This window comes from Zingiber officinale, chromosome 2B (genome assembly GCF_018446385.1).
Source record: "Zingiber officinale cultivar Zhangliang chromosome 2B, Zo_v1.1, whole genome shotgun sequence".
Classification (NCBI taxonomy): Eukaryota; Viridiplantae; Streptophyta; class Magnoliopsida; order Zingiberales; family Zingiberaceae; genus Zingiber; species Zingiber officinale.
Genome location: NC_055989.1, coordinates 122,852,850 through 122,880,456, shown reverse-complemented (window position 1 = coordinate 122,880,456; position 27,607 = coordinate 122,852,850). Strand labels below are relative to the sequence as shown.

The window sequence follows — 27,607 nt, the reverse complement described above, 5'->3', positions numbered from 1 at the left end:
TTAATATCTTAGTCCAAGAGTAATACCACTCAACCTTATCGTCATGTCGGACTAAGTCCACCTGCAGGGTTTACATGACAATCCTTATGAGCTCCTCTTGGGAATATTATCAACCTAGATTACTAGGACACAGTTTCCTTCTATAATCAACAACACACACTATAAATAATATCATTTCCCAACTTATCGGGCCTTTTTATTTATCGAACTAAATCTCACCCATTGATAAGTCAAAGAAATAAATACTAGATATATGTGCTTGTTATTATATCAGGATTAAGAGCACACACTTCTACGATAACAAAGGTCTTGTTCTTTTATTCAGTCAGTATAAAAAGAACTTATCTTAAATGGTCCAACTCAATACACTCTGAGTGTACTAGTGTAGTGTAATTTTATAGTCAAGATAAACTAATACCAAATTACACTACGACTATTCCAATGGTTTGTTCCTATCCATCTTAGTCGTGAGCAACTGTTTATAATTTATAAAGAACTGATAACATTATCTTCTGTGTGTGACACCACACATCATGTTATTTACAATATAAATTAATTGAACAACTACACTTAGTATAAATGTAGACATTTGACCAATGTGATTCTTTATTTCAAAACAAATGTTTACAAAAAACTAGGCTTTTAGTATACACTCTAACAAATATGATTGGCCAAGATAATATTGTTGTCCAAAATGACTGAATTCCATCTGCTGAATGACCCAATTTTACATTACATGATTCAATTGTAAAGAAGGAAAATATTGTATTAAGATGTTTCCATGCAGGGGGAGTCAGAAGGATGACAAATTATATCTCCTTCATGTACATACTCATGATGCCATCTCATATGGCTTATTATTGCCGCAGATGCATACAAGTGTTGAAGTCTAGCAATTAATAGGAAGTGATACATTACTTTCCATGGTAAATTCTTTTTCTTATTCCCTAATATGCGACTACGCTACTTATAATGAGGATGATTACACATTCTGCATTCAATAAGTTTACTATCTTCATTCCAAAATATTATACAGTTATTTATAAAACAACCAATTTTTTCCATAGACAAACTTAAACCTCTAACCAATTTTTTTAAACTATATAAGCTATCAGTCATTATGTTATTAACAGAGAATAACTATGATATCGATTGACAAATTCTATCATAACAGGGTTCTGAGAAATGTATTCTACCTTGTTATTCAATAGTCTTGCAATAGATGATAATTGGGAATGACCAGAAGAAATGTCTTCCAGCACTTCTCTTTCATTAGCCTTTAATATGCCAGTAGTTTCTAAACTTCAGGTGTTGGTATTTTATTTATATTCGAATGATTAACTGCATTTATCTCATCGTAAACCATTAATTGTATTGCATTATCATTAGATGATGATTCCAATCGAGCAATAAAGTCATATGATGAAGTAGCAAAAGTCTAATTGCCTCAAACAAATAAGATTCTCGATGATAGTACAATTATAGTAATTTAGAACAAAATCATGTTTACCTAGATGTACTTTCACGATATCCTCATCTTGAAAAGTTGTATTTCTACATTTGTAATAGTTACACGGACAATGTAACTTGTCACCATCAATACAATTTGGATGATGCTTAGCATAGTTCATAAACTCTTTAACTCCATTAACATATTTTTCAATAATAAATCTATTTTCTAACCTATTGTATATACAAACTTTATTTATATACATTATAACCTAAAGAAAAATAAATTTGTAATACTATTAAACGTGTAAAACTAAACAAGCTTATAGTTATAACTTAAACTTAATTAAATTATTAAAATATAATACTATCAATAGCACTTAAACTTAAACTAATCATGAAGTTTGAACCTTAAAAGAAGCATTAGCACTTTAAGAAAAGATCGCAAACGGGATGGAGATAGGAACTAAGAAATGATGTTGCCTCCACTCCATTGCTATAATAGGTAAGAGCTCAGAAAATATAGTATACCTGAAGATAATTAAAAGTAAAAAGAAATGAGCTAAAATCAGTCAATTACATAATATCTTAAAAACAACAATGAAATTCTTTCGATATACCACTTATCCTCTTGAACCTAATAATGAAACAAGGATCTAGTAATAAGCTTTATTAAAGAATCTAGGTGGAAAGTCATCTCTTACCATGAACATATTTTAAGAAACTACAATTGAAGCATTATGCATTACGATGCATCACATTATGTTCTCTAGAAACTCACTTATTGAGTCCGGGGTTGATCTCATGGCTAGGGTTGAGGTCGTAGGCGGGTCGCGGTGGCCTGGGCTTGCAACTAGGGTTGAGGGCATGGCTAGCTAGCAGCTGGTACAGCTCACGGCCAAGGTTGAGGCCTCGGTTGAGCTAGCTGTCGACAGAGCTCACAGTCGGCTGAGCTCGTGGTCGACCAAGCCTGCGAGCTAGAGGTTGGCCAAGCTTGTGGCTTGGGATGAGAGAAGAGGGAAGGTGAGAGAGGAGAGGAGCGTATTGACGCTATGCATACCTAGATAGAAGAGGAGACAAGGTGCGCATGCTGAAGATTAGAGATGAGACAAGCGTATCGGAGCTACAGATTTCACTCGATCGGAGAAGAGAGTGGATGCAAATAGGAAGAAATTAGGAACGAAATCCTAATTTTAATCGTCAATTAGAGACGGAATTTTAATTTCGTCGCTAATTTGAGATGAAATCTTAATTTCATCACAATTTATAACAGAATCTTAATTCCGTCGCTAACTTAGCGATAAAATCTTAACTCTGTCTCTAATTTAGTGACCTAATTTTAATTCCCTCTCTAATTAAATACGATAAATAAGAATAGCCACGGAAATTAAAATCCGTCACTAAATTAGTGACCGATTTTTAAATCAATCGTTAATTAAACACAGATTTTATATCCTATCACTAATCAGAGATGAATTTTAATTTTCATCACTAACTGTGAGTATTCTTGTAGTGGATATATATCTCCTAGTTTTTATTTTCATATGAATAAATCTCATAATAAATAGCTATGGTTTACAATGAAACATCAATATTTTGTTGTAATTTGTCCACACAAGCCGATTGTATGTATTCAATTTCTAACCATTTGTTATATTTCATGTTTTTTAAAGTTAGAAAAATCAAGATTAGAAGTATATCATCTAACAAATTTGAGATTTAATCCTATCAAAATTATTCAAATTTGTGTTTGAGAATCCTCTGAAAATCATGAGTTAGGCTAGAGTATTATACAATACAATATTATATAGTATAGTGTCAAAATATATATATATATATATATATAAAATCATTATCTTCTAGGGCCCAATGTAGGCAGCGGTCCACACTGAGCCAATTGCCGACAATTTTGTCCATTAAAATTGCTCATTATTATTGGTGGCTTGCTTTGTAGTGTTATTAAGCAAATAAATAATATAGAACATCAATGACATGAGTTATAATTAACTTTGATGTGAATAAATCTCATAATAAATAGCTATGATTTACAATGAAACATCAATATTTTGCTATAATTTGTCCACACTTGGCCGTACGTATTGTATTCCATTTCGAATCGAGATTAGAAGTATGTCAATACAATAATATATAGTAAAGTGTCAACTGTCAAATATAATATTTTGTGTGATCCTTTCACTTCAATGTTAGGGAATGCTCCAAAAGCAATAGACGAGGGACCGCGCGAGTAGACTACTCAAGTAGAACATTAAGAAATATTCCTTCACAATAGGATGTCTCAACCATTTTTGAGGCGATAAAAAAATATTTAGATCTTTGATATTTTTAAAAAATAATATTATTTTTTAAAATAATAGTTTCTATAAAATTTAATTTTTCTATTTTTTTAAATAAAAAATCTAATTAAAATTTTATATTCAACCTTTGATAATAAATATTTTTTCAAGTACTAAAATTGTTAAGTTATTTAAATTTTTTAAAAAACTATTGATGAACATAAGTAAGATTTTATTAATTTTAATTTTAAAAAAATCAGTTTAAAATATACTAAATCAGGTGTTTTTTTTATTGTGACAAAGAATATCTAAAATAATAATTTTTAAAATTAATATAATAAAATAGGAATAAAATTGAAACATATTTTTTTTAATTCTCCTTATCCTTCCGTACATCTCAAATCGGAATGTAAAAAAAAATTTCGTTTCATTGATAAGAAAGGTAAAATTTATTCTTTCTTATCTTTTCTTTCTGTAGCTCACTTCCTCCCAAACAGAATTTCAAATTTTCCTTCCCCTTCTTTACCCTTTCCTCCCCTTCCCTCACTTCCTCCTAAACAGTGCTTAAGAAAGGAAAAGGACAAAAAATCACTAGGTAAGAGAAAAAGAGAACAAGATCATTAGCGATTGGGAGAACACACATTTTTGAAAGATCAATGCAGAAAATAAAAAATAGATTATGTTTTAAAAACATGATATATAATTAAAAATAAAATTAAAAGGATCTAAAATTAAAAATTAATATTTATTAAATTAATCTAAAATTAAGAATGAATATTTTTTACATTAAAATATAAAAAATTATAGGCCAATTTTATTGGAGTTCTAAGCATAAGCTATAATGGCCTATGCCTTAACCGTCACTGCTTCACAGCATCAGCTTTTGGGGTGGTAGGTGGCATTAAGCTTTCACTCTTTCTACATCCATTCAGTTTATTGTTTTCCTACACATTAACGGCGATAAAAATAGCAATCAGGATAAAAATAAAAAATTGATATAAATTGTTGATGACTTTGCCGAAACGAATGTGCTCACCGCGCCTCCTCACGCGCCCGCCACCCGCCCTGCCCACCAGCCATCTGCCCACCGCCGGCGGCCTCCGGCCGCCTGGACCCACCCACACTATAGCCCAAGGGGTGAACCCGTCGGGGATCGCGGCCGGACTCCGGACGTTATCGCGACTGGACGCGATCGTGCCAGATTCCGGCGAGATCACAGCCGGAATCCGGCGCGGCCGCAATCGCGACCGGAATCCGGCTGCGATCGCGCGCCGGATTCCGGTCGCGATCGTGTCCGAAATCTGGCGTGATCGCGGCCGAATTCCGGACACGTCACGACCGAACGCGAGGCTGCCGGGCCAGCAGCGGAGGCGGTCGGTCGGCGACGGGGCGCGAGGCCAGCTGCAGGGCTGCCGGTCGACGGTGGGGCACGAGGAGGCGCGAGGGTGGAGCCGCGGTGAGCTTCGGTTGCAAGAACGAAGGAAAGAGAAAAAGTTTCATTAAAAAAAATGAAAAATAAAAAGCGGTATTAAAAAAAATGATGTGGAGCTTAGTCCGTAGCAATCCGTAAAATAAGGTCCGTAGCATAACAACATTGATATATATATATATATATATATATATATATATATATATATATATATATATATATATATATATATATATATATATATATATATCGTTATTTCTATAATAATTGAGGTCGTATATCATATTTATTATAATATTTTTCATATATTATCTTAATCATTTATGTAAATAACTTATTGAAGGAGAGCTTTGATGCAACGATAAAATTATTATCATATGATCAAAAGGTCGAATCATGAAAATAATCTTTTACAAAAATCAGGATAAAATTACGTATAATGGATCCTTCCTCAAGATCCCATATGACAAAAGCTTCGTACATCGGACTATCTTTTTTTATTTATATAAATAACTTGTTAGCCTACGACAACTATAATATCAGAGCTATGAGACTCCTAAGCAGCCACCCCATCTTGTTTCTTTGATCTTGCATATCAATTTCTTTTCCAACATCTTCTTTCTTCTTCTCCAAAACCCTTTTTCTCCTGTTTTTATTTTTTTTTTATTCCTTGCATGGTTTCTCCTGAATCTGCCGCCACTGCCTCCTCCTTCCTCACCCACACATTGGCTTCACCACCCACGCCTATCCCTATTGTTTCTTCTCCAAGAACCAGCAACAATGGGTTGCTCTACAACTCCTCCCTCTTCCTTTTCTTGCAGCCCTCTCTTCTTCTCTCAAGAAATCCAGCAGTAGCAACAAATTTCCTTTCTTTTTTCATTTCCAGTAATTGCCTCCTCTGCTGCTTTAGCCGCCGCGGCTCTCTCCCTCAGCTTCTGTCAGAGGGGAATAAGATCAACTTTGAGATCTAGATCAAAGTGTAGCACCAAGGACAAGTTTGCATCGACGTTCAACGTTCTTAGATTCGTTAAGACGCTAGTACCTGTGCACCGGTGATTCATCCTTTCACTCTTTATTTCTTGAATTTTGTTTCTGTTCCTTCGTGCTCACAGAATTTTTTTTTTCTTGTTAGATTGTGATTTGTAGTGCTAGAAAAAAATATCTAAAGAAAAATAATAATAATAATAATAATAAGGAAAAAAAATATGAAATCTTTTCAAATCTTGGGGAATAATCTGGTTGAGATCACCACGAATAGGTCAGACGCGGGTCAGATGGTTGATGACTAAAGACTTCTTAGCCCGGTCGGTTCCTTATTGGTTCGGCGATTAGTCGAGTTTGTAGTGAATCAGGTCGGCGATTGGTTGGCGATTATTCGGGTCTGTGTTGAATCGGATCGACAATTAGTCAAGTCTGCGGTGAATCCCGGGTAAGTCTGTGGCTGGCCTAGGGCGATGAGTGATGTTTGCCGAGGCTCGACCGACTCCGATGAGGATTCTTACGAATGGAGAACACTTGGCAGCCGGTCTGGAACTCTATTTAGAACTGACAACTAAGCTGGGAAGCTGTCAGTACTTAAAGTAACCGCAAACCTAAACTTATAAACCCAACTTTATCGTGGGACCTACTATGTTACATCACTACCACATCAAAAGTAAAAACTCTACAACTTTTATAAACCTCTTCCTACAATCATAAACCCAACAAACAACGTTATATTGGACCCACCACATCATTATCTATATTTTCTATTTACTATCTTATTTACTATTTATTTATATATTATCATAAATATATATTTATAATATACATGTTAATTAATTTATTAATAATATATATTAATTTTATTTAATATTTTTAAATAAATTATTAATTTAATAATTAATATATAATAATTAACTACATTTTTTGTTCACTAAATTTATTTACGAGCAAAATAATTTCATAAAAATATTATTGAAAATTTAATAATTTGTAACATTAACAAATAAATCATTACAATGAGATCATAAAATAAAACATAGTACATAATTAAAATAGAATTAAAATACAAACGAACTATAAAGTACAACATAAATAAAAAACTTACAAATCAACGAACTATAAAGTACAACATAAATTTAAAAAAATATAAACATCCACAAACTACAAAGACCAACATAAATTAAAAAACATAAATGTCTACAAATGACAAATCTATTGTAGGTCGTGATAGAAATATCGTGGTAGAGAAATTATGGAGAAGGTTTTAGATAATGAGTAGAGAAATGAAAAATACTTCTCTATTTATAAGTAAAAAAAAGTTATTATTAAAATAAAAATATATTAAATAGCCGTTTTTTTTACCGTTATCAAAAAAATAGACGTTGCCAAACAACGTTCATTTTTGCTAAAATGAACGTTGTTGTGGACGTTGTCTGGTAACGTTCATTTGATTAAGTTTTTTTTAAAAAAAAAATTAAACATTTGCTTGACAACTAGCATGGGACCCATGTGTATTAAATATTTTATTCTTAAAAGCACCATGAAGCCAACATCCAAAATTGGATGTTGACTTCTTTAGTTCTCAGCTTTTTAAAGTGGTGCAATGCAATTGGATTTACAAAACCCAACTTCTTGGGTTTTGTAAATCCATCATTGCAGACACCCTTAGAATAGTTAGAAGAGAGGCCAAGGTGGCCTGGCAAAACTCCTCTGACACGTAAATCAAATGTAAGACGTAAGGAAGAAGAAGGAGAAAATGAAAAGCTAAAGGGTTAGTCGAGAAAAATTGCCTTGCATACTTGATCCCGTCCATACGAGCACCCTGTTTTATCAGCATGGGAGAGTGGGAGGGACTATTGCTGCACATTCCGCACACGTCAACCCACATCCTCAAATCTTGTCCGCACCACTCCCCCTATTTGCCTACCTGCTTGTTCGAGCCCCATGTCGAGTTCAGTTCAGGTCAGATCGTGGTTGCACAACTTTACCTTTAAGTTTGTTGGCTTGATCTGAGCTCAGTTTTAATCGGGCCAGCTTGATTTACATTGACTAAGTCCTGAGCCCGCCACGTGGTCTTCTGCTATCCCTGCCACATCACAAGCTCCTCTAAATCTAATCGAAGAAGGGTATGCTCTGACTGACTAGATAATTGTCACGTCAACGACTCCAAGACTCTTGACGTTAGGATCCACGTGGCTCTTTTTACTCGGGCTCTTCTCGCTGCCACCTCAAGGATTTAAAGATGATGTCTCAGGATATCTCCAATGGTTAGAATTCTAAATGAGTTTTTTTTCAATATTCCAATATGTCACATTAACAATATGAAAACTTATTGAAATATCTTCAATGATTAAAACTCTAAATTAGTTTTCTTATGATCCATGTCATAACATGAGTTGCATGACTTCATACATATTACATCAAATTTGACACAAAAGAATAAATTTATGTTTTCACTACTACTCTTAAATTATAAAATTCAAACCTCACATTTATAATGATTCAAGATATTTTATTCAGTTTTTTTAATTTTATAAATTTTTTATAAATCTTGTATCGAAGATGCCTTACTAACTCATCCCATCCGCCGGGAAATGAGATGCTATCATTGCCGACAATCTACCTCGGGAACTCATGATCCTTTTCCGCACATGCAAATGTCTCATCAGCTATTAATTAATCCGAGCCTGTCGCCCTGAATCTCCAAGATTGCGGTGATTCCCCACTAATCTCATTCAACGGTGCAATCGGGCGGCCCGCTCTTTTGTCTTGGATCCAACAACTGTCGAGTTGGACACATTTTGTTTACTGGAATTTAGTTATCAACTAATGCTTTTCGGTCGAACTGGTCAGTTGGATTGGTAATATTTTGTTTGCTCAGAATGAAGCATCGATAGCTACATCATACTAATCAACTGATGCCACTAAGTCGAACTAACCAAGTGAATTGGATACATTCTATTTGATCGCAATCAATTGCTATGTTACAACAACCGATTGTTAGCGTTAGTGTACAAACCCCTGATTCAAGGTTTAGCTAAGTAATTGATTGTTATTCCTTAGCAATCGATTGTTATGCAAAGTCTTTCCCCATTTAGGGTTTAGCTCATCAATGGATTGAGGGTTGCAACAATCGACTGATGAACTTTGATGTGGTGATGATGAGGGATCCTACTCCACGGTCACTATGGAGGTCAAAGTCAAGACGATCAACGCGCAGAACGTATCGGCCAGTCAGGCAAAGCATGCCCGGATCAGGGGAGAAGGCCCCGATCCGCCGCCACCTTCAACGCAGGGAGGAGTCAAACGATTGACGCCCGATGGATTATTGGACGCCCAACGGAAGAGGATACGAGGTGCAGAAGCCGGGCCAAGCGGCTACCCCGCTCGGCCAGACAGCAGAATTCGACATTTGGTAGAGTTCAACTTCGGCCGAGCAGCTGCTCGCTCAGCGAGGTAGCAGGATTTACAATGGAGCCACGGTCGAGCGGACGTGATACTGGCACACTGATGTTTTGGCCAAGCGAACGTAACAAGAGCTGTACAGAGGAGTTCCAGCCGAGCTGACACATGTAACGAAGTCCCGGTCGAGCGGACGGGACACAAGGACAGTGGAGTCCCGGCGGAGAGACCAACTCGCTCGGCCCAACAACATACTCTCTCTAATAACCATCGACATCCTTTAGGGAGTTGTGCCGCCGACACCAAGCATGGGCAACCAGAAGATTGTACGACGGAAACTTCCACTGTCACTTCTAAGATATGCTTGGCCCGTTGCAATACTGAGTCAGGGACACTTTACTGACATATCTTTTCAAAGAAAACTTTGGGAAGCGTGCTCGTCTTGGGGAGCGTGCACGCATGCTACAGGAGCTCTATATAAAAGGAGGTCCAAGTATCGGTGAAGGTATGTGATATTGACTGTTTGCGCTATAGTTATCTTGTTGCTCCGCGAGTCAACGCCGAGGACCCTTCCTTGGCTCGGCACTGACATAGTTTTTGTTGCAGGTCCGAACGGAGTCTACAAACGGTCAACGGGAGCGCCACATTCCCAGCTTTCCATCTTTTTGACTTTCGGACAAGATCATATTTGGCGCCGTTGGTGGGAATATCACCTGCATCCGAACTGAGAAGATGGAAGGCGTTGGACGACTCACCATCGTGACGCTCACCTAGGAAGATCTCGATATGCTCGTGCAAGCCCGAGCGGCAAAGATGATCGAGCAGCAACAACAATAGACATTAGTCGATCGGCAAGTGTTGCAGCCTGCAACATCGGCAACCGCTAGACGAGCGGGGAAGGAAGACTGAGCAAAGCAAATCTCCGTATGGGGGAAGAATAGAAGGTCGACCGACACACAGGGGAAAGTGTCGCCCGCGCCGACCCCCTTTCATCACGCCTTGTTCCAAACCTCCTCGAAAATAACCCAGGTGAATCAAGAGCGGGGATCGTCTTCGAGTGATGCTCCCGTTCGGGATGCACGAAAAGGCAAGGCGCCCCGAAGCAACGTGTCGCCCGAACGGATCAACTGACAGTTCTCCGAGGAGATCTTACAAGACCCTTTGCCCAGACACTATGCCCCACTAGCGATCGGGGAATACAACGGGACGATCGATCCAGACGATCATCTGGATAAGTTTGACAACGCAGCCACACTACACCAGTATACAGATGGGCGAAGTCCCGAGTCTTTCTTACTATTCTCTCCGGCTCAGCGCAGCGCTGGTTCCGAAGACTACCAGACAACTCAATATGAAGCTTCAAAGACTTCTGAGCCACATTCCAGCACCATTTCACTAGCAATCGACGTTATCAGAAAACGAGCGTCAGCCTCTTTGCCCTAAAGCAAGGGCCCAAAGAAGCGCTCCGAGCGTACATCAAGCTCTTCAACCATGTAGCCATGGATATCCCCTCGGTCTTATCCGAGATGATGATGAACGCCTTCACTTAGGGCTCGTCGAAGGAGAGTTCTTTCGATCGCTTATCAGGAAACCGCCGAGGGACTTCGACCACCTATTCAGAAAAGCCAATGAGTACATAAATGTGGAAGAAGTCAGACAACAAGGAAGAAGGAAATGTCGGCCGAGCCCACGCCGGAGCCCGAGAGGCGATTGGTATGCAGTCACCAATCGCCCAAAGGGCCAAGAGAGAAGGGAGCGCGACCACACCAGGAGGCTAGGACACATGCCGTACAGCATGTGGCCGCTGATCGGCAAAAGACGACAAGAGGCAAGGTATGGACGCTAATGTTCTATTCCTTTCACCAGACGGCAATGCACAACACGCGCGATTACTACGATCTGACACCGATCGAAAGCCGACCAGCTCTGAGAGGATATCACCGCTGATCTACAACACCCAATCGGCGACATCGACAACAATCTACCGAATGACGAGAGGACAAAAGAAGAGTGCCTGAGCGGAACCATCAGCATCAGCGGAGAGATGACATTGACCCCTCCCGAGTCCCGGTTGAGCAGAATAGACACTCCGCTCGGGAAGAAGAGGACAGAGGCAACCTCGCCCAAGGAGAAATAAGCATGATTGCTGAAGGACCGACCAGCGACGACTCCAACCGAGCCAAAAAGTCATACGCTCAGTGACTATAGATCCATGCCATAAGGTGCAGTAGGGAAAAGGCAAAAGGGTCCGAGATCAGCTTCGGCTCTAGCGATTTATAGGGAGTGGAGATCCCTCATGACGATACGTTGATCATCCGAGTGGTAATTGTTAATTACACTATTCACCGAACTTTTGTTGATACAGGGAGTTCGGTGAACATCATCTTCAAGAAGACGTTCGACCAATTACAAATCGATCGGAATGAGTTGCTGCCCATGACGACCTCACTCTACGGCTTCATGGGCAATGAGGTACTGCCGCTCGAACAAGCCCGACTGACCATCTCACTCGGGGAAAAGCCACTGAGAAGAACCAGGACCACAAACTTCATTGTGATGGGCGCACAGTCAACCTACAACATTATCTTGGCTCGACCGACCCTCAACGAATTCCGGACGGTGGTGTCTACCTATTGTCAAAAGATCAAGTTCCTGGTGGACAACTGTGCGTGCGAATTCAGAAGCGATCAGTTGGCCGCTCGGCGAAGCTATGTCGAGATGGTCAAGTCCGAAGTGAGAAACGCTCGGAAGAATCCACGCTTGGAGGTGAACGTCGTCACCAAGAAACTTCATAGGTTGATCTACGAAGAAAAGGAGAGGTCCAAATTCACCCACACCGGACAAAGGCCACCATATTAATCACGGTTGATCGGGAACCTAAGAAGAAGGCAGAGCGGTCGTGGGGCGCGAATAATCTCCAACCCTACAGGGTTGGATGAGAGGTGCGTGAGTGAATACATATATTTTTGTATGTTTCATGAACGCAGGGCAAAATATAAATAAAAGCGAAGGTCATTTTTGAGATGTGTCGTCATCAACGGTCGAACGAGGACCTTAAACTCGAGTCATCATCAACGGTCCAGCGACGACCTTAAACTCTTGTCTCCGTCAACGGTCAAGCGGCGACATTAAACGCTAGTCTCCACCAACGGTCGAGCGGCGACCTTAAACGCTAGTCTCCGTCAACGGTTGAGCGACGACCTTAAGCTCTTGTTTCCACCAATGGTCGAGCGGCGACCTTAAACCCTAGTCTCCGTCAACGGTCGAGCTACAACATTAAACTCTTGTCTCCATCAACGGTCGAGCGGCGACCTTAAACTCTAGTCTCCACCAACGGTCGAGCGGCGACCTTAAACTTAGTCTCCACTAACGGTCGAGCAGCGATCTTAAACTATAGTCTCCATCGACGGTCGAGCGGCGACCTTAAACTCTAGTCTCCGTCAATGGTCGAGCGACGACCTTAAACTCTAGTTTCCGTCAACGGTCGAGCGGCAACCTTAAACCCTTGTCGTCATCAACGATCGAGCGACGACCTTAAACCCTAGTCTCCATCAACAATCGAGCGACGACCTTAAACCCTTGTCTACATCAACGGTGAAACCGTGACATTAAACCCTAGTCTCCACCAACGGTCGAGCGGCGACCTTAAACCCTTGTCTCCATCAACGGTTGAGCGGCGACCTTAAACCCAGTGTTCGCCTAATTTCTTCAACGATCGAGCGGCGACCTTATACCCTTGGCTCAGTGAGCGAGCAAGCGTAGATGAAGAGCCGACCGTGAACCCGAGCTACTCAAAAACTCGAAGTCTTCAAAATATAGTGATTGTTTGGCACTATTCTTCAAGATACTCCTAGGACCGATTGGAAGTTCGCAAAATTATAACGGAACTCTGAATACAAAAAGGATTGATCGACCAGATAGACTAATCGTGGACGATCAGAGGAGTCATGAGGCCACGAGTTCTTGCAATGCTCAGAAGACAAGTTGAAAACACATATTCATTAAAACTTCAAAATTTTACAAGAGCTCTCGACCTCACTCAAGGTAGTCCAAGGCGTCGTCAAGCAGCGACGCAGTAAGTTTAACCCGGCTGATGATGTTGCTGGCTAAAGCTGCCGATAGGTAGTCATCCTCTCTAAGCTGGTCGATCGTCCCGTCGATCGCCAGGTCGAACAAGCGGAGTGCCCGCTCGGTAACCTTGTCGTTGAAAGCATCCGAGCGAATGAAATTCTTCTTCATAGTCTCGAACCGGCCAGCCTAGGCATCTTGATATGTCTTCAAAGCCGCTCGGAAGGCCTCCAGCTCGTCCTTCGCGATGGACAACACATTATCTTTGGCGGAGAGTTGGCCGCGAAGGGCAGCTTCTTCGGTTGACTGGCTGTTCCGCTCGGCGACCAAGAAATCCTCAGCTTCCTTGAGTTTCTGGGTGAGTCCAGACCTCCTTATTCTTCAGTTCGAGGTCTTCGATGGCCCGAAGCTTCCTCGCATTGGCCGACTCAATCTTGTTGTCGAAGGTGGTGACCAGCTTATTGAGCCGAGCCAGTAGAGTGGCCTGCTCTGCACTCTTTCCCCGCTCGGTCTCGAGCAGCTTGGTGCTCTTCTCCAGATCGGCCCGCAGTTTAGCCACCTCGGTGTTCGTCTGCTCTTGAGAGGCGGAGGATTGGCCACTCGACGCCTTCATTTTCTTCACTTCCTCCTCCAAAAATGCGAGCCTTTGACATATGGTCAGACTCTCCACCAAGCACTGCAAGCAACAAAGAGAATATAAGCGCCGATCGGAAATAAACTATGAAAATACAAAACTTATCCCAGTAGACATCTGGGTGTGGTTGTCCGTGAGCGCCCCCGGAGGTATCATCGCTGCACGGGCCCAGGTATCAGCCCATATTTGGGCGAGCGACCCTTGGATGATGATTTGGTGCTCGGGAACTCAGGATGCAATGCCTGCCGACTCGCGCCACTCTTCGGTCGGCAGGTGAAGAATCACCGTAATATGGCATTGGCCACTCGGGGCTGATTGTGCAGAAGTAGCTCGTCCGGACGGCCGGGATGAAGACACCGGACGGATGTCAGACTTCTTGGCCTTCAATTTTGGTGGCAGGAAGGTCATTGGTGGCGCGCAGACGGTTCCTTGTGGCAAACCGGAGAGGGAAGGAGTTCGATTTGACGACTCAGGAGTAGTGGACTCTTGGACGAGAGCGGGAGTCGACGTCTCGACCTGTTCAGCGGATCGCACCCCCGAAGTGGCGAAGCGTGATGAAGGCTCCGCACGGCGCCTCTTGCGCTTGATTAGTGGCTCGGTTGAGGAGGTTGAGCCTGAAACCCCCTCAACTTCAACGACCGAAAGCCGTTCGGAAGGAGGTTGTGAGCCACCAGTTGCTTTACCACTGACCAAGGCTGGAGCCACCTCGCTTTCATCTTGGGGATATTCTTGGGAGCCGACCGGCTGCAGGCCACGGCTCTCCAGCTCCTCCGCAGCAGCCGCATTGATCGCGACATCCACAAGCTTCGCCTTACCAGCCAGACGCCCACGTAGCATGACTTCGGCTACAAAAGAGAAAGAAAAATCAGTTAGAATCAATAGAAGGATTGAAGAAGTTGCATACCTAGGCTGGACGGAAGCCGGGTGTCGATTAGACTCATGCCAAAGATGTAGAGAACACCCTCCAACAGCAGTTTGCCAACATAGAAGCGGCGTTGAGATAGTCCGACCGGCTTTTGTACTATTTCAAGGGAGGCTAAGGCGCCACTTCGAGTTGCCAGTGGATCGGGAAGTCTAGCCGCTCGGGAAGGCGTACAAAAAAGAAATATTCCCTCCAATGCTTGTTGGAGATCGACATTTTGTCGAAGAAAACCAAGCACATTCGGGCTTGGAAAAGGAAAGTCTCTGGATCGGACAATTTTGGATAATAAAAATAGTGGAAGATCCAGGGGTAAGAGGAATGTCGTGCAGGCGAAAAAGAACGACGACCCCGCACAACAGCCGAAAGGAGTTTGGCACTAACTGGTGAAGGGAGATATGAAAGTATTTACAAACGGCGGGGAAAAAGGATGAATGGGAAATCGTAGACCAACGGTAAACTGATCTCTAAAGAAGGTGAGACAGCCGGGTGGCGAAAAATTTGGCCGATCGGAATGAGAGGGAAGAAAGATTTGATAATTAGGAAGAAATTCAAAGGTAACAGTTAAGCTCTCAACATCACCGACGTCAAACTGGTATTCGGTAGAGGTGTACCAGAGCCCAAGGAAGCCAGCGGGAGACTGTGAGGAGCTAGCCATCGCAAAAACAAGGGAAGGATAAGAGATGCGAAGGAAAGGAAACCTACTGGCAGAATTATCGCTGGAACACTGAGACGCCGAAAAACTCAAAGACGAGGAAGTACAGACGCCGAAAGACGAGAAAGCAAGGGACGATGAGAAGGAAACTTACCGGAAAAAAGGTTGCTGGAGGAGCAGGTAAAGAGGAACGTCGTCGGAGCACAGAAGGAGCATCGACGAAGAACTCGAAGAAGTGTGCAAAGGCGGCGACACGCACGGGCTTATAAGCCTCGGGGTCGGCCCACCGGAGTCGTCCGATCTAGGTTGCAGAAACTCAGGCCAAGATCTAACCATCAAATTTGAACCACCAAATGTCACATCACCCGCGGATATCTGCCTATCACATCAGGCATACGACGCCAGTGGACAAGACACGTGGTGCATCGCCATGGGTCGACATTTAATGAAGGCAATTAAAAGGCATGGGGCGCGCTTAGCCTTAATGCAAAGAGATTTGCACGATTTCCCAGAAATATGGGTGACATAAGCCTAGCTCGCGTTCACCCAAGACAACCCAAGAAAAGATTTCACAAGTATAAACCTTTGTTGTGCCGATCAGATTGAGGGAGCATACCTACGGCCGAACGACAAGCTTCAACAAGCCGACCGGCAAGGATAGGTCGCATCGCGATCAGAAACCAAGTAGTGTCGAAGGTCGGTCGGGTGGATAACTGCTCAGACAATTGTCTAGTCAGTCGAACTTGCAGCTTTCTTCGACTAGACTTGAGGGGGAGGCATGTGATGCGGTGATGATGAGGCGCCTCATCCCATGGCCACGATGGAGGTCAGAGTCAAGATGGTCAACGTGTAGATAGTATCGGCCGGTCGGGCGAAGCATGCCCCGCCGGGGGAGAAGACCCTGATCCACCATCGGCTTCGACGCAAGGAGGAGTCAAATGACTGACGCTCGATCGATTATTGGACGTCGAACGGAGGAGGAGACGAGGTGTAGAAGCCGGGTCAAACGGCTACCTCGCTCGGCCAAACAGCAGATTCGACATTTGGTAGAGTTCAACTTCGGCCGAGCGGCCACCCTCTCGGCGAGGCGGCAGGATTTACAATGGAGGCACAACCGAGCGGTCGTGATACTGGCACACTAATGTTTTGGCCAAGCAGACGTAACAAGAACACAAAGGAGTTCCGGCCGAGCGGACGCATGCAACGAAGTCCCAATCGAGCGGACGGGACACAACGGCAGTGCAGTCCCGGCCAAGCAGCCAGCCTGCTCGGCCCAGCAACATACTCTCTCTGATAACCATCGACATCCTTTTGGGAGTTGGTGCCGTCGATATCGGGCACGAGTAGCTAGAAGATCGTACGGCGGAGGATTCCACTATCACTTCAGAGATATGCTTGGCCCGTTGCGGTACTGTGTCAGGGACACTTTACTAACATGTCTTTTCAGGAAAACTTTGGGAAGCGTGCTCGTCTTGGGGAGCGTGCACGCATACTACAGGAGTTATATATAAAGGGAGGTCCAAGCATCTGCAAAGGTATGAGATATTCACTGTTTGCACTGTAGTCTTCTTGTTGCTCTGCCTTATACTTCATTGCCGGTGACTAACTTGAGCATCGGAAGGTCAACGCCGAGGACCCCTTCCCTGGCTCGGCACTGACGTAATTTTTGTTGCAGGTCCAAACGGAGTCTACAAGCGGTTAGTGGGAGCGCCACATCCCCGACTTTCCATCTCTTGGACTTACGGACAGGATCAAACCCTATTTCAGGATTTGCACACTTAACCTCTCAATCACAAAACCCCCCTTAATATATCAATGAATTGTTAGATGCTACTAATCGATTGGTACACTATTTTCAACCATTATAATGGTCAAAACACGCCTAACTTCACTACCCTTGTTCCACGAGTAGCTCATACCAGATGAATCTCTTGTTCTCAATGTTAGAGCAGCGGAGGCCGGCAAGAGGGGGGTGAATTGCTGTAAACAAAAATAAAACTACCCTCCTCATTCTTTCAACTCAATTAATGCAATAGTAAATAAAATAAAGGCAGAAATAAAAGTAGAAACCGAATTTAACCTGGTTACAACCAAAAGGGTTGTTAATCCAGGGCAGTAAGAAAACACACTAAGAAAATTCTCCGTTGCTGAAGGCGGAGAAGCCTTTTACACTCTAATGACTCAGAACTACTGCTAGGAAATGCTTACAGAGTTGAATGTAGAAGTTGTTTTAAATTCCTAGCTCCAGGGGCCTTTAAATAGCCTCTGGAAATATGATCTCGAAGGTCCAAGGCGCCTCCAATAGGGGTCCAAGGCGCCTCCAAGGGTTCAGCGGAAAAAACTTTATTCGCTGCGCAAACGGTCTATATGACCAGGATTAAGGCGCCTTCATCAACCTGAAGGCGCCTTTAAGCTGAAGGCGCCTTCAAGGCAGCTTGAAGGCGCCTTGAGCTGTTTTATCCAGCTCAGCTGCTTTTGCGTTGGCTTTCTTCAGCTTCCGACACTCCGTTCTTTTGGGTGATTTCGGCCAACCGAAGTAGGATTCACCCGAACTCAATTTCCGGCCTTCTCCTCGAGTAGCCTTCCGTCCTGACTTAACGTTCCTCGAACGCCACGCACGCTCTTCTAATCCACCGGAGTACTCTTTCGCAGCTCTCTCGTCCTTCGGACGCACTGAGCCCGTCGGCTCCATTCTCATGTCGTCCTTCTCGCTAGCTGCGTCTTCCGCTCGACTTCCTGCGCTCCTAAGCTCCTGTACACTGAGACACAGGGATCAAACACAAAGCAGGACCTAACCAACTTAGTTGACCACATCAAAACTACCACGTGGTCTAACAATCTCCCCCTTTTTGATGTGCATCAACCCAAGTTCAAGTTAGGGTTAAAATAGACATAAATAGTAATTTTAAAAAAATTACTAAACTAACATATTTAAGTATAAATTTACAATAAATAAAATTACAACTCAGTTTAGAAAAAATAATAAAATTTTTTAAAAAAAATTTCTAATTTTCCTAACTCCCCCTAAACTTGTACCTTTCTCTCCCCCTTTGATCACAGCAAAAAATGGGATGCCAATAAGAGAATATTAAGCAAATAATTAAGGTAGAAAAAATTCTAAGTAAAAATGAATTTTTAGAAAAAAAATTCTAAGTTAAATTAATTTTCAGAAAAATTTTCTAAGCAAAAATGAATTTTTAGAATTTTTAAAAAAATTTCTAAGTTAAACTGAATTTTCCAAAAAAAATTTCTTAGTCAGGTGAAGTTATTTAGAATTTCTCCAGGACAAAAAAAATTTCTAAGTTAGAATTTTCAAGAAAAAGTTCTAAGAGAAAATGTTTGATAAACTTTCAAAACACTATTTAATTCTTGTTTTTAATATTTTTTCAGAAAGTTAATTAAACATTTCCTTTCAATATTTTAGCTTCCAGGTCGTGGCAAGGCACTAGGCCTTCTTGGTTATTAGAGCAACAACCACTTCCTTAGACAAAGCTTTCATAAAGAATTTCAATGTTTAATTTTCTCATTTTAAAGCTTTTAACTTAAAAGAAAAAATTAAACCAGCAAAGATTTTGAAACCCAATAAAGGTTCTTTCCTACAGGATTAGTCAAAAATTTAGGGGGTACATAATACTTGGACACTTTTCTAAGTTGACCCTGATGGTTTCTAATGTACCAATTTAATCTACCATAAATCCTTAGTTTTGATTTTGGAAAATGATTTAAGCATGCAGCAGATTTCAATTTTTCAATTTCTGATTTTAAACTTTCATTTTCTGATTTAAATTTATCTAAGATATTATTTAATTCAGCATTTTCTTTTTCTAATTGATCTAATTCTTTGGACAGAGACTTGATAAATTTAAAAGACCGAGTCGGTGTTAGATTGTGTACCTTACTTACCTGATCTGGTGACGCTCCCCCTTCACTGCTGCTTTCTTCTTCTGATGTTCCTCCCCCTTTATCGATGCTCATCTCTGAGTTAGACGTTTCTTCTAGCTGATGGTTAGCTAGTAGAGCTAATCCTGAAAATTCTTCGACTTCTGATTCAGAGGATGAAGAGTCGTCCCATGTCGCCTTCAGGTTTTTGTGCTTGGGTCGAGCTGGCTTCTTGCTTCTTTTCTTATCTTTCTGTTTGCTCTTCAATTTTGGGCAATCATCCTTGATGTGCCCTTCTTCGTTGCAATTGTAGCACCGGACTGTCCTTCCTTTTTAATGACGTTTACTTGACTGCGATCTAAACTTGTTAGATTTAAAAAACTTATTAAAACGTCTTACCATTAACGCAGCTTCGTTTTCGTCGATTGACGCTTCGGAGTCGGGATCGTCCTTTTCAACTCGTAGGGCAACGTTGAGGTTCGACTTCTCTACTGGTTTTTCTGCAAGTCGAGACTCGTGAAGTTCGAAAGTTGAAAATAAGTTTTCTAAACTACTTACCTCAAAGTCCTTAGAGATGTAGTAAGCATCTACTAAGGACACCCATTCTGAAGTCCTTGGGAAGGCATTGAGCGCATATCGGATGGAATCCCGGTTGGTTACTTCTTCTCCAAGATTCGTTAGTTGCGTTATCAGCTCCTTGATTCTCGCTTGGAGTTGCACTACCTTCTCGCCGTTGTTCATCTGGAAGTTTGTTAGTTGTGTCCGGAGGATGTCGCGTCGCGCCAGCTTCGCTTCAGAGGTACCTTTGTGAAGCTCCAGAAATTTCTCCCAGAGATCTTTCGCTGAGTCGTAGCTTCCGATCCGACTTACCTCCTGAGGTGGCAGAACGCTGAGGAGGTGGAATTCAGCTTTTCCGTTGGTGACGAAATCGGCTTGCTCCTTCTTGCTCCACGTGTTTTCTTCTTTGTCTTTAGGAGCTGCAAAACCATATTTCATAGTAATTAAAATATCAAAGTCTGTTTTAAAGAATACCTCCATTTTTCGCTTCCACGTAGCGAAATCTCCGTCGAACTTCGGGGGATGGATGTTTGCTCCGGCCATCGTCTTAATCGTAGTGCTTCAGTTGGCGGTTAGTCCTTCTGAGGCGATCAGACTCTGATACCAATTGTTGGAGCAGCGGAGGCCGGCAAGAGGGGGGTGAATTGCTGTAAACAAAAATAAAACTACCCTCCTCGTTCTTTCAACTCAATTAATGCAATAGTAAATAAAATAAAGGTAGAAATAAAAGCAGAAATCGAATTTTACTTGGTTACAACCAAGAGGGTTGTTAATCCAGGGCAGTAAGAAAGCACACTAAGAAAATTCTCCTTTGCTGAAGGCGGAGAAGCCTTTTACACTCTAATGGCTCAAAACTACTGCTAGGAAATGCTTACAGAGTTGAATTTAGAAGTTGTTTTAAATTCCTAGCTCCAGGGGCCTTTAAATAGCCTCTGGAAATCTGATCTCGAAGGTCCAAGGCGCCTCCAATAGGGGTCCAAGGCGCCTCTAAGGGTTCAGCGGATAAAACTTTATCCGCTGCACAAACGGTCTATATGACCAGGCTTAAGGCGCCTTGCCTTGAAGGCGCCTTCAAGGCAGCTTGAAGGCGCCTTAAGCTGTTTTATCCAGCTCAGCTTCTTTTGCGTTGGCTTTCTTCAGCTTCTGACACTCCGTTCTTTTGGGTGATTTCGGCCAACCGAAATAGGGTTCACCCGAATCCAATTTCTGGCCTTCTCCTCGAGCAGCCTTCCATCCCGGCTTAATGTCCCTCGAACGCCGCGCACGCTCTTCACGTCCACCGGAATACTCTTCCGCAGCTCTCTCGTCCTTCGGACGCACCGAGCCCGTCGGCTCCCTTCCCGTGCCGTCCTTCTCGCTAGCTGCGTCTTCCGCTCGACTTCCTGCGCTCCTAAGCTCCTGCACACTCAGACACAGGGATCAAACACAAAGCAGGACCTAACCAACTTGGTTGATCACATCAAAACTACCACGGGGTCTAACACTCAAGACTTTCGTTCTTCATCTCCGAGTCTTTATTCATCCTCGCATCTGATCTCATGATCTACTCAGACTTTTAGACCCTCGACCTTTTTGAACTTCTACACCTTGCATCCGATCTTTCAACCTACAAGGATTTCTCCTTATCAAGAATCCAGCTTCCAGTCTTGTTAGACTTTTCCTCCTCACTTACCACACAAGCGAGATCCACATTTACCTAAACTTAAATATACTTGTCAAACATTGAAACTTCACATCTAGGACATGATTGCACCAACAAACCTAATATTTGACTTTAGATGTCACACCCCGTATGAGCTAAGCTTGTCGCGACGCTAGCTTTGCTCATTGCACATGAACTGTAACAATATTAGAGCAAAATATATACAAAAGATAACTAACCCGACTGCATGTGTATCTCTAAAGTAACTTTACTAGTGTTATGTATATATCTCAACAATTAATCTGGAGGTCAAAGAAAAAAAAGAGAGTGAGCACAAAGTACAAAGAGAATATAAGAAAGATGAGCATGAAAATATAATCAAAGACAGTAATAATATAATTTACAATTTATGTTTTCATGTTATTGATCTTGTATTCTCTTTTTAATCAGTTTTCCTTAATTTATCATTTTCCCAATATTACACACATTATAGTATTATTTTATCCGACAACTAACATAATTTTATTTAGTAAACAACATACAATACGTGTTCGTGTATCTTTTCTTAATCAGTTCTTTTTAATTTCGCATTTTTTTTTCTAAAATTACACACAATAGTCTTACTTTATCTTTGTTAAATGGGTGAACGATGTACAATACACTCATCAAAGATGTGTTGTATAAATAAAGATGAATTACCCACAATCCACCTAATATGAACACATCATGTAAAAATATAAAAATAAGGGTGAGTGACTTGCAACTCACCCAAAAGAGATGCATCATATATAAGAGTAAACAACTCGCAAGCCACTGACAACAAAATAAATCATATGTATGCACCTATACATACATTATATATACATAGATAGGGTGAACGATCTGCAATCCATCCAAAGAGATGTATTATATTTCCATGGGATGAGCAACCCACAATTCACCTAATACAAAATACATTATGTACATGTACCTATACATACATAGGGTGAATGATTCGCAAACCACCCAAAATATGCCTCATATAAAAAAAATGGGATGCACAACCCACAATCCATCAAGTGAGGTGTTTCACATAAGAATAAAGTGAACTATCCGTAATTCATCTTGTTGAAAAAATCATCTAAATTTGGCAGAAACCTATGAACGAGCGAAAAGACTTGAAAGCCCTTTTTAAAGGGCAGAGCAAATGCTATTTATAAAGAGTTATTTTATTACTAATTTAGCATAAATAATTACATATTTTTAGAACCGAAGTTCTATGACATAAGAGTTATACTCGTGTCTATTAATTTAGTTGAGAAGTTAGATACTTCTTACCAGTGTTGAGCCAAAGCTCTCTCGTATTATTTGATTTTAGGTAATTACTTCAATAAAATTATCTTCGTTATTTACCCTTTTAAATTCTCATAAGAGTCTGTATTATCTTTAAGGAAACTATCCTAAGTTCTCCTATGATATCTCTAAATTTCAAATTGTATTATAAATCTCAATAGTAAATTTTGGAAGAACAACAACCAATATATTATGAAAAGGACAAGCAAATAGAGATAAATAAGAGTATGCAATTAAATTTTCTTATAGAAAACAGGGGGGAAAAAACTCTAAAGATTTATCCCTGATATTTTCCCTAATAAAGTCTAATTTAATTCTCAATTAAATCTATTTCTTGTTTACTAACATCATGTGCTAAAATTAATTTATAGAAGTAATCAGACACATATAGTATAACTTTAATCCAATTCCTACTTCACAATCGAGCAATCGAAAATGATTATCTATGGTGTATGTTTACACATGCACAAGATAGTTAAAAGGGAAACAAGCAAGAAAACCCCACCTAAATCGAAAGTTTAATTGTGCTTGCTGCTGTGGAGCGTTGCCGGCGCGGCGACGGCGACGGCGACGGCGGCGGCGTGAGGGCGACAGTGCTGCCAATGGGCTTGGGCGACAGCAACGTGAGAAGCGGAGGCAGTGGCAGCCGCGACGGCAGCAACGGAAGCGGCGGCGGCACTGACAGCTACACCAGCGAAAGGATTCGGGGGTAAAAGAGGTGGGTTAGGGTTAAGGAAAGTATAGAAAGAGAGGAGGAAGAAAAAAGTCATGGCACGGGAGGAGGAAAGGTTCGGGTGGACTTTTTTAAATCACGCTTTTTCGAAAAACTCGAGAAAAGTTTAAATTTTACAAGACGCCCCTTTTTGTTTTTATTATTTTCTATGTGGCAAAAGACGCTCGGCCAGGACGTGGTCTATAAATCAGCTGACAGGAGGTTGCCATTTGGTTTTTTGAATCAGCCGGACGAGGTCTATAAATCAGCTGAGGTGGCTTACTCGTGTAGGAAGGCATTGATCAGTATCCATGGAAGCAGCGAGAGAGATCACAAGAGAGAGTGCTCATGAAAGGGGCAGTAACATAGTTGCATGTGTTCAAGAAGAGCATGGTGAAAACATTAACGTGAACAAGGAGAGTCCATGCAAGCGAGTTGATGAGCAGCAGCAACACCAGGTCACATACAAATCGACTTATGAATGAATTCCTTCTTCTTCACTCTGTCTTATGAATGAATTCCTTCTTCTGAATGAATACAGAAATCTGGATGGAAGAAGTTCCTTGCTCACGTTGGACCCGGATTCCTGGTGTCGATGGCTTACCTTGATCCTGGAAACTGTATGACAAACCTCTTTTTGTTCCTAAATCTTCTGTGGTTAGTAGTTGAAAGTTTCATGTGAATTTTACGTGGATTTTTTGACAGTGGAAACTGGCCTACAAGCAGGAGCAAATCACAAGTACGAGGTAGATAATCATGATCTTTCGTTTCTTTTACATGTTTATCTCACTCAGTTCAACTGACTGATAATAATGTCAAAATTATGGAAACAGCTCTTGTGGGTGATACTGATTAGTCTCATTTTTGCACTGATTATACAATCATTATCGGCTAATCTCGGCGTGTCCACAGGTATATGATAGCTTCCAAGAACAAATTGAAGCTTATTAGTTACGTTATTAAAACTTTAGTTTACTAATTTTTGTGTATGATAATTACAAAAGGAAAGCACCTTGCGGAGCTGTGCAAAGCAGAATACCCCAAGTACGTTAAGTACTGTCTTTGGGTGCTGGCTGAGTTAGCTGTGATTGCTGCTGATATACCTGAAGGTTCTTCCTCGAATTTAATTCTTCTTTAATGATGTTTAACTAATTAATCGTTTCTTTTTAATGCAGTGATAGGAACTGCCTTTGCTCTCAATATCTTGTTCCATATCCCACTGTGGGCAGGTGTGCTTATCACAGGGCTGAGCACTCTGATGCTTCTTGGCCTTCAGAGATATGGGGTAATTTTGAAACTCAAGTTAAATTTATAATCTTTCTGAAGAGAATTTTGTGTCACATCTAACTAATAGCTTGCAGGTCCGGAAGTTTGAGCTTCTAATAGCAGTGCTGGTGTTAATCTTAGCCGCCTGCTACTTTGGAGAGCTGAGTTATGTAAAACCCCCAGCTGCTGAGGTGATGAAGGGGCTCTTTGTGCCTCGGTTCGGCGACGACAGTGCTACCAGTGATGCAATAGCTCTCCTTGGCTCCCTTGTCATGCCGTAAGTAGTCGATCCATCTCGGAATGCTTCCTGCATTGGATTTCACTGAAAAAGTATACATATCTTCTTGATTCATGTAGGCACAATCTGTTCCTGCATTCGGCTTTGGTGCTCTCAAGGAAGACTCCCCCCTCTGTCAAAGGCGTCAATGTAGGAAATATACTGCTTAATGGCGTGACGACACCAATTAGGCTCTTATGTTTCGTCTCCCTCCTGTAGGATGCATGCAGATTGTTCTTCCTCGAGAGCGGTTTCGCGCTGTTTGTTGCATTGCTGATCAACATTGCTGTGGTCTCTGTCTCTGGGACTGTCTGTGCTGCTGATAACCTCTCTGCTGATGATGCTGATAGATGCGATGATTTAACTCTCAATTCAGCATCATTCTTGCTCAAGGTCTTTTGTTGTCCCATAAAATTAGTTCTAAATTTTTTCAAGATCACAGGAGGATCACACTAACCATGTGCTGCTACTTGAACATCTGTACTCTGTACTCAGAATGTCCTGGGAAAATCTAGCTCAATAGTCTACGGGATTGCATTGCTGGCCTCCGGACAAAGCTCTACAATAACAGGCACATACGCTGGTCAATATATCATGCAGGTTTAAGCACTTGGATGGCCCAGATCAATGCCTTTTTAAAGCAATTTTGTTTCTCATCCACCTTCAACACTGTAAATGCAGGGTTTCTTAGACATCAAGATGAGGATGTGGGTTCAGAACTTGATGACTCGATGCATCGCGATCGGTCCAAGCCTCATCGTCGCCATTATAGGAGGCTCTGCTGGAGCAGGAAGGCTTATAATTATCGCATCGGTACTAAATAAAAAAAAAAAACTCTCCTTTTCCATTTCTGCATATCAAGCTCATCTGAAACCGAATGATCATCAAATGTGACCGACTGTCAAATCCTGCAGATGATACTTTCCTTTGAGCTGCCTTTTGCTCTCATCCCTCTGCTCAAGTTCAGCAGCAGCAGCACGAAGATGGGGCCTCACAAGAACTCAATTTATGTGAGCCTATCTGAAAGATAACACATAGACCGAGCATTAAACTATAATCCAATATTCTAAAAGTGAAACTCATAACGCAGGTGATCGTGGTCTCGTGGATCCTCGGTTTTGGAATCATAGGAATCAACATCTACTTCCTGAGCACAAGCTTCGTGGGATGGCTCATCCATAGCAGCCTTCCGAAGGCTGCCACAGTCTTCGGTGGCATCGTCGTGTTCCCGTTCATGGCGGCCTACGTCCTGGCCGTCTTCTACTTGACGATCCGAAGGGATACGGCGGTGACATTTGTGGACAAGCCCGATGAGTCACAGATAGAGATGGAGAGTGGAGTGCGTAGTTCGGATGGCAATAAGGGCACTGAAGTGGCGCCGTACAGGGGTGACCTTGCCGATATTCCCCTTCCTGACTAATGTCTGTCCGAAGCTTTGTGTACTGTATTGCCCAGCGGTGGCTTAATAAGTGGGATTTGCAATGAGTTGTTTGTGGAAGGTGGGCTTCTTATTTATGCAATGATTATTCAGGCTTCATAACTGATGAATGGCTAATCTCCTGATCTCACAGACACTAAATAAAATAAAATAAAACCACCACGCCCCACGTCTTATCGAGGGAGCAAGCACAAGTGGCAAGTATATGATGGAGCCTCAATAGACGGTTAAATCCTTAAATCGACCTCTATCCCATTTAGACGGAATACCGTGTGTTTCTTTGTTAGTATCTTCCGTAATTTATTATAACTTAACTAAATTTAAAATTATAAAATTTAAATTTAACTTATAATAGGGATAATCTGAACGGATAATCAATAGGAGTTGATTTTTACTATGTGTAAAAAAACAGCATATCTATGTTGCCGAGCGGATAGATCAAGCAGTATTAGTGGACGCAACGGATCAGAAAGACCGACCGAACAACACGATCGGATGACAAAAAGGTCAACCGAGCGGATAGAGAGAGGCCGACTGAACAATAAAACTAACCGGGCAAAATAGACATCCGATGAGATAGATAGAAAGTCCACCGTGTGAGTAGACAGGCTAGCCGAATACCAATGAAACAATTCTGTTAGCCGAATACCAATTCGGTTGTCCGGCAGG

The 27,607-nt window shown here is 41.7% G+C and overlaps 1 protein-coding gene across 1 annotated transcript; it reads left to right on the top strand.

Annotated features, from left to right (window-relative positions):
* The first annotated feature begins 5,713 nt into the window (after window positions 1–5,713).
* On the top strand, window positions 5,714–27,055 carry LOC122046976 (metal transporter Nramp5-like). The gene is made up of 14 exons (XM_042607962.1): window positions 5,714–6,224; window positions 24,205–24,415; window positions 24,499–24,577; window positions 24,663–24,703; window positions 24,791–24,869; window positions 24,962–25,066; window positions 25,133–25,242; window positions 25,319–25,500; window positions 25,581–25,650; window positions 25,720–25,893; window positions 25,996–26,100; window positions 26,182–26,313; window positions 26,415–26,510; window positions 26,591–27,055. The coding sequence occupies exons 2-14, from the start codon at window positions 24,269–24,271 to the stop codon at window positions 26,918–26,920; spliced, it is 1,650 nt and encodes a 549-aa protein (XP_042463896.1). The 5' UTR covers window positions 5,714–6,224; window positions 24,205–24,268; the 3' UTR covers window positions 26,921–27,055.
* The last annotated feature ends 552 nt before the right edge of the window (window positions 27,056–27,607 follow it).

Excerpts from the sequence above, each read along its gene's own strand:
- LOC122046976 (XM_042607962.1), top strand. The coding sequence starts at position 24,269 with ATGGAAGCAGCGAGAGAGATCACAAGAGAGAGTGCTCATGAAAGGGGC. Across the intron at positions 24,578-24,662 it reads TTACCTTGATCCTGGAAACT|TGGAAACTGGCCTACAAGCA; the intron begins GTATGACAAACC and ends ATTTTTTGACAG. Across the intron at positions 26,314-26,414 it reads GGCTTATAATTATCGCATCG|ATGATACTTTCCTTTGAGCT; the intron begins GTACTAAATAAA and ends CAAATCCTGCAG.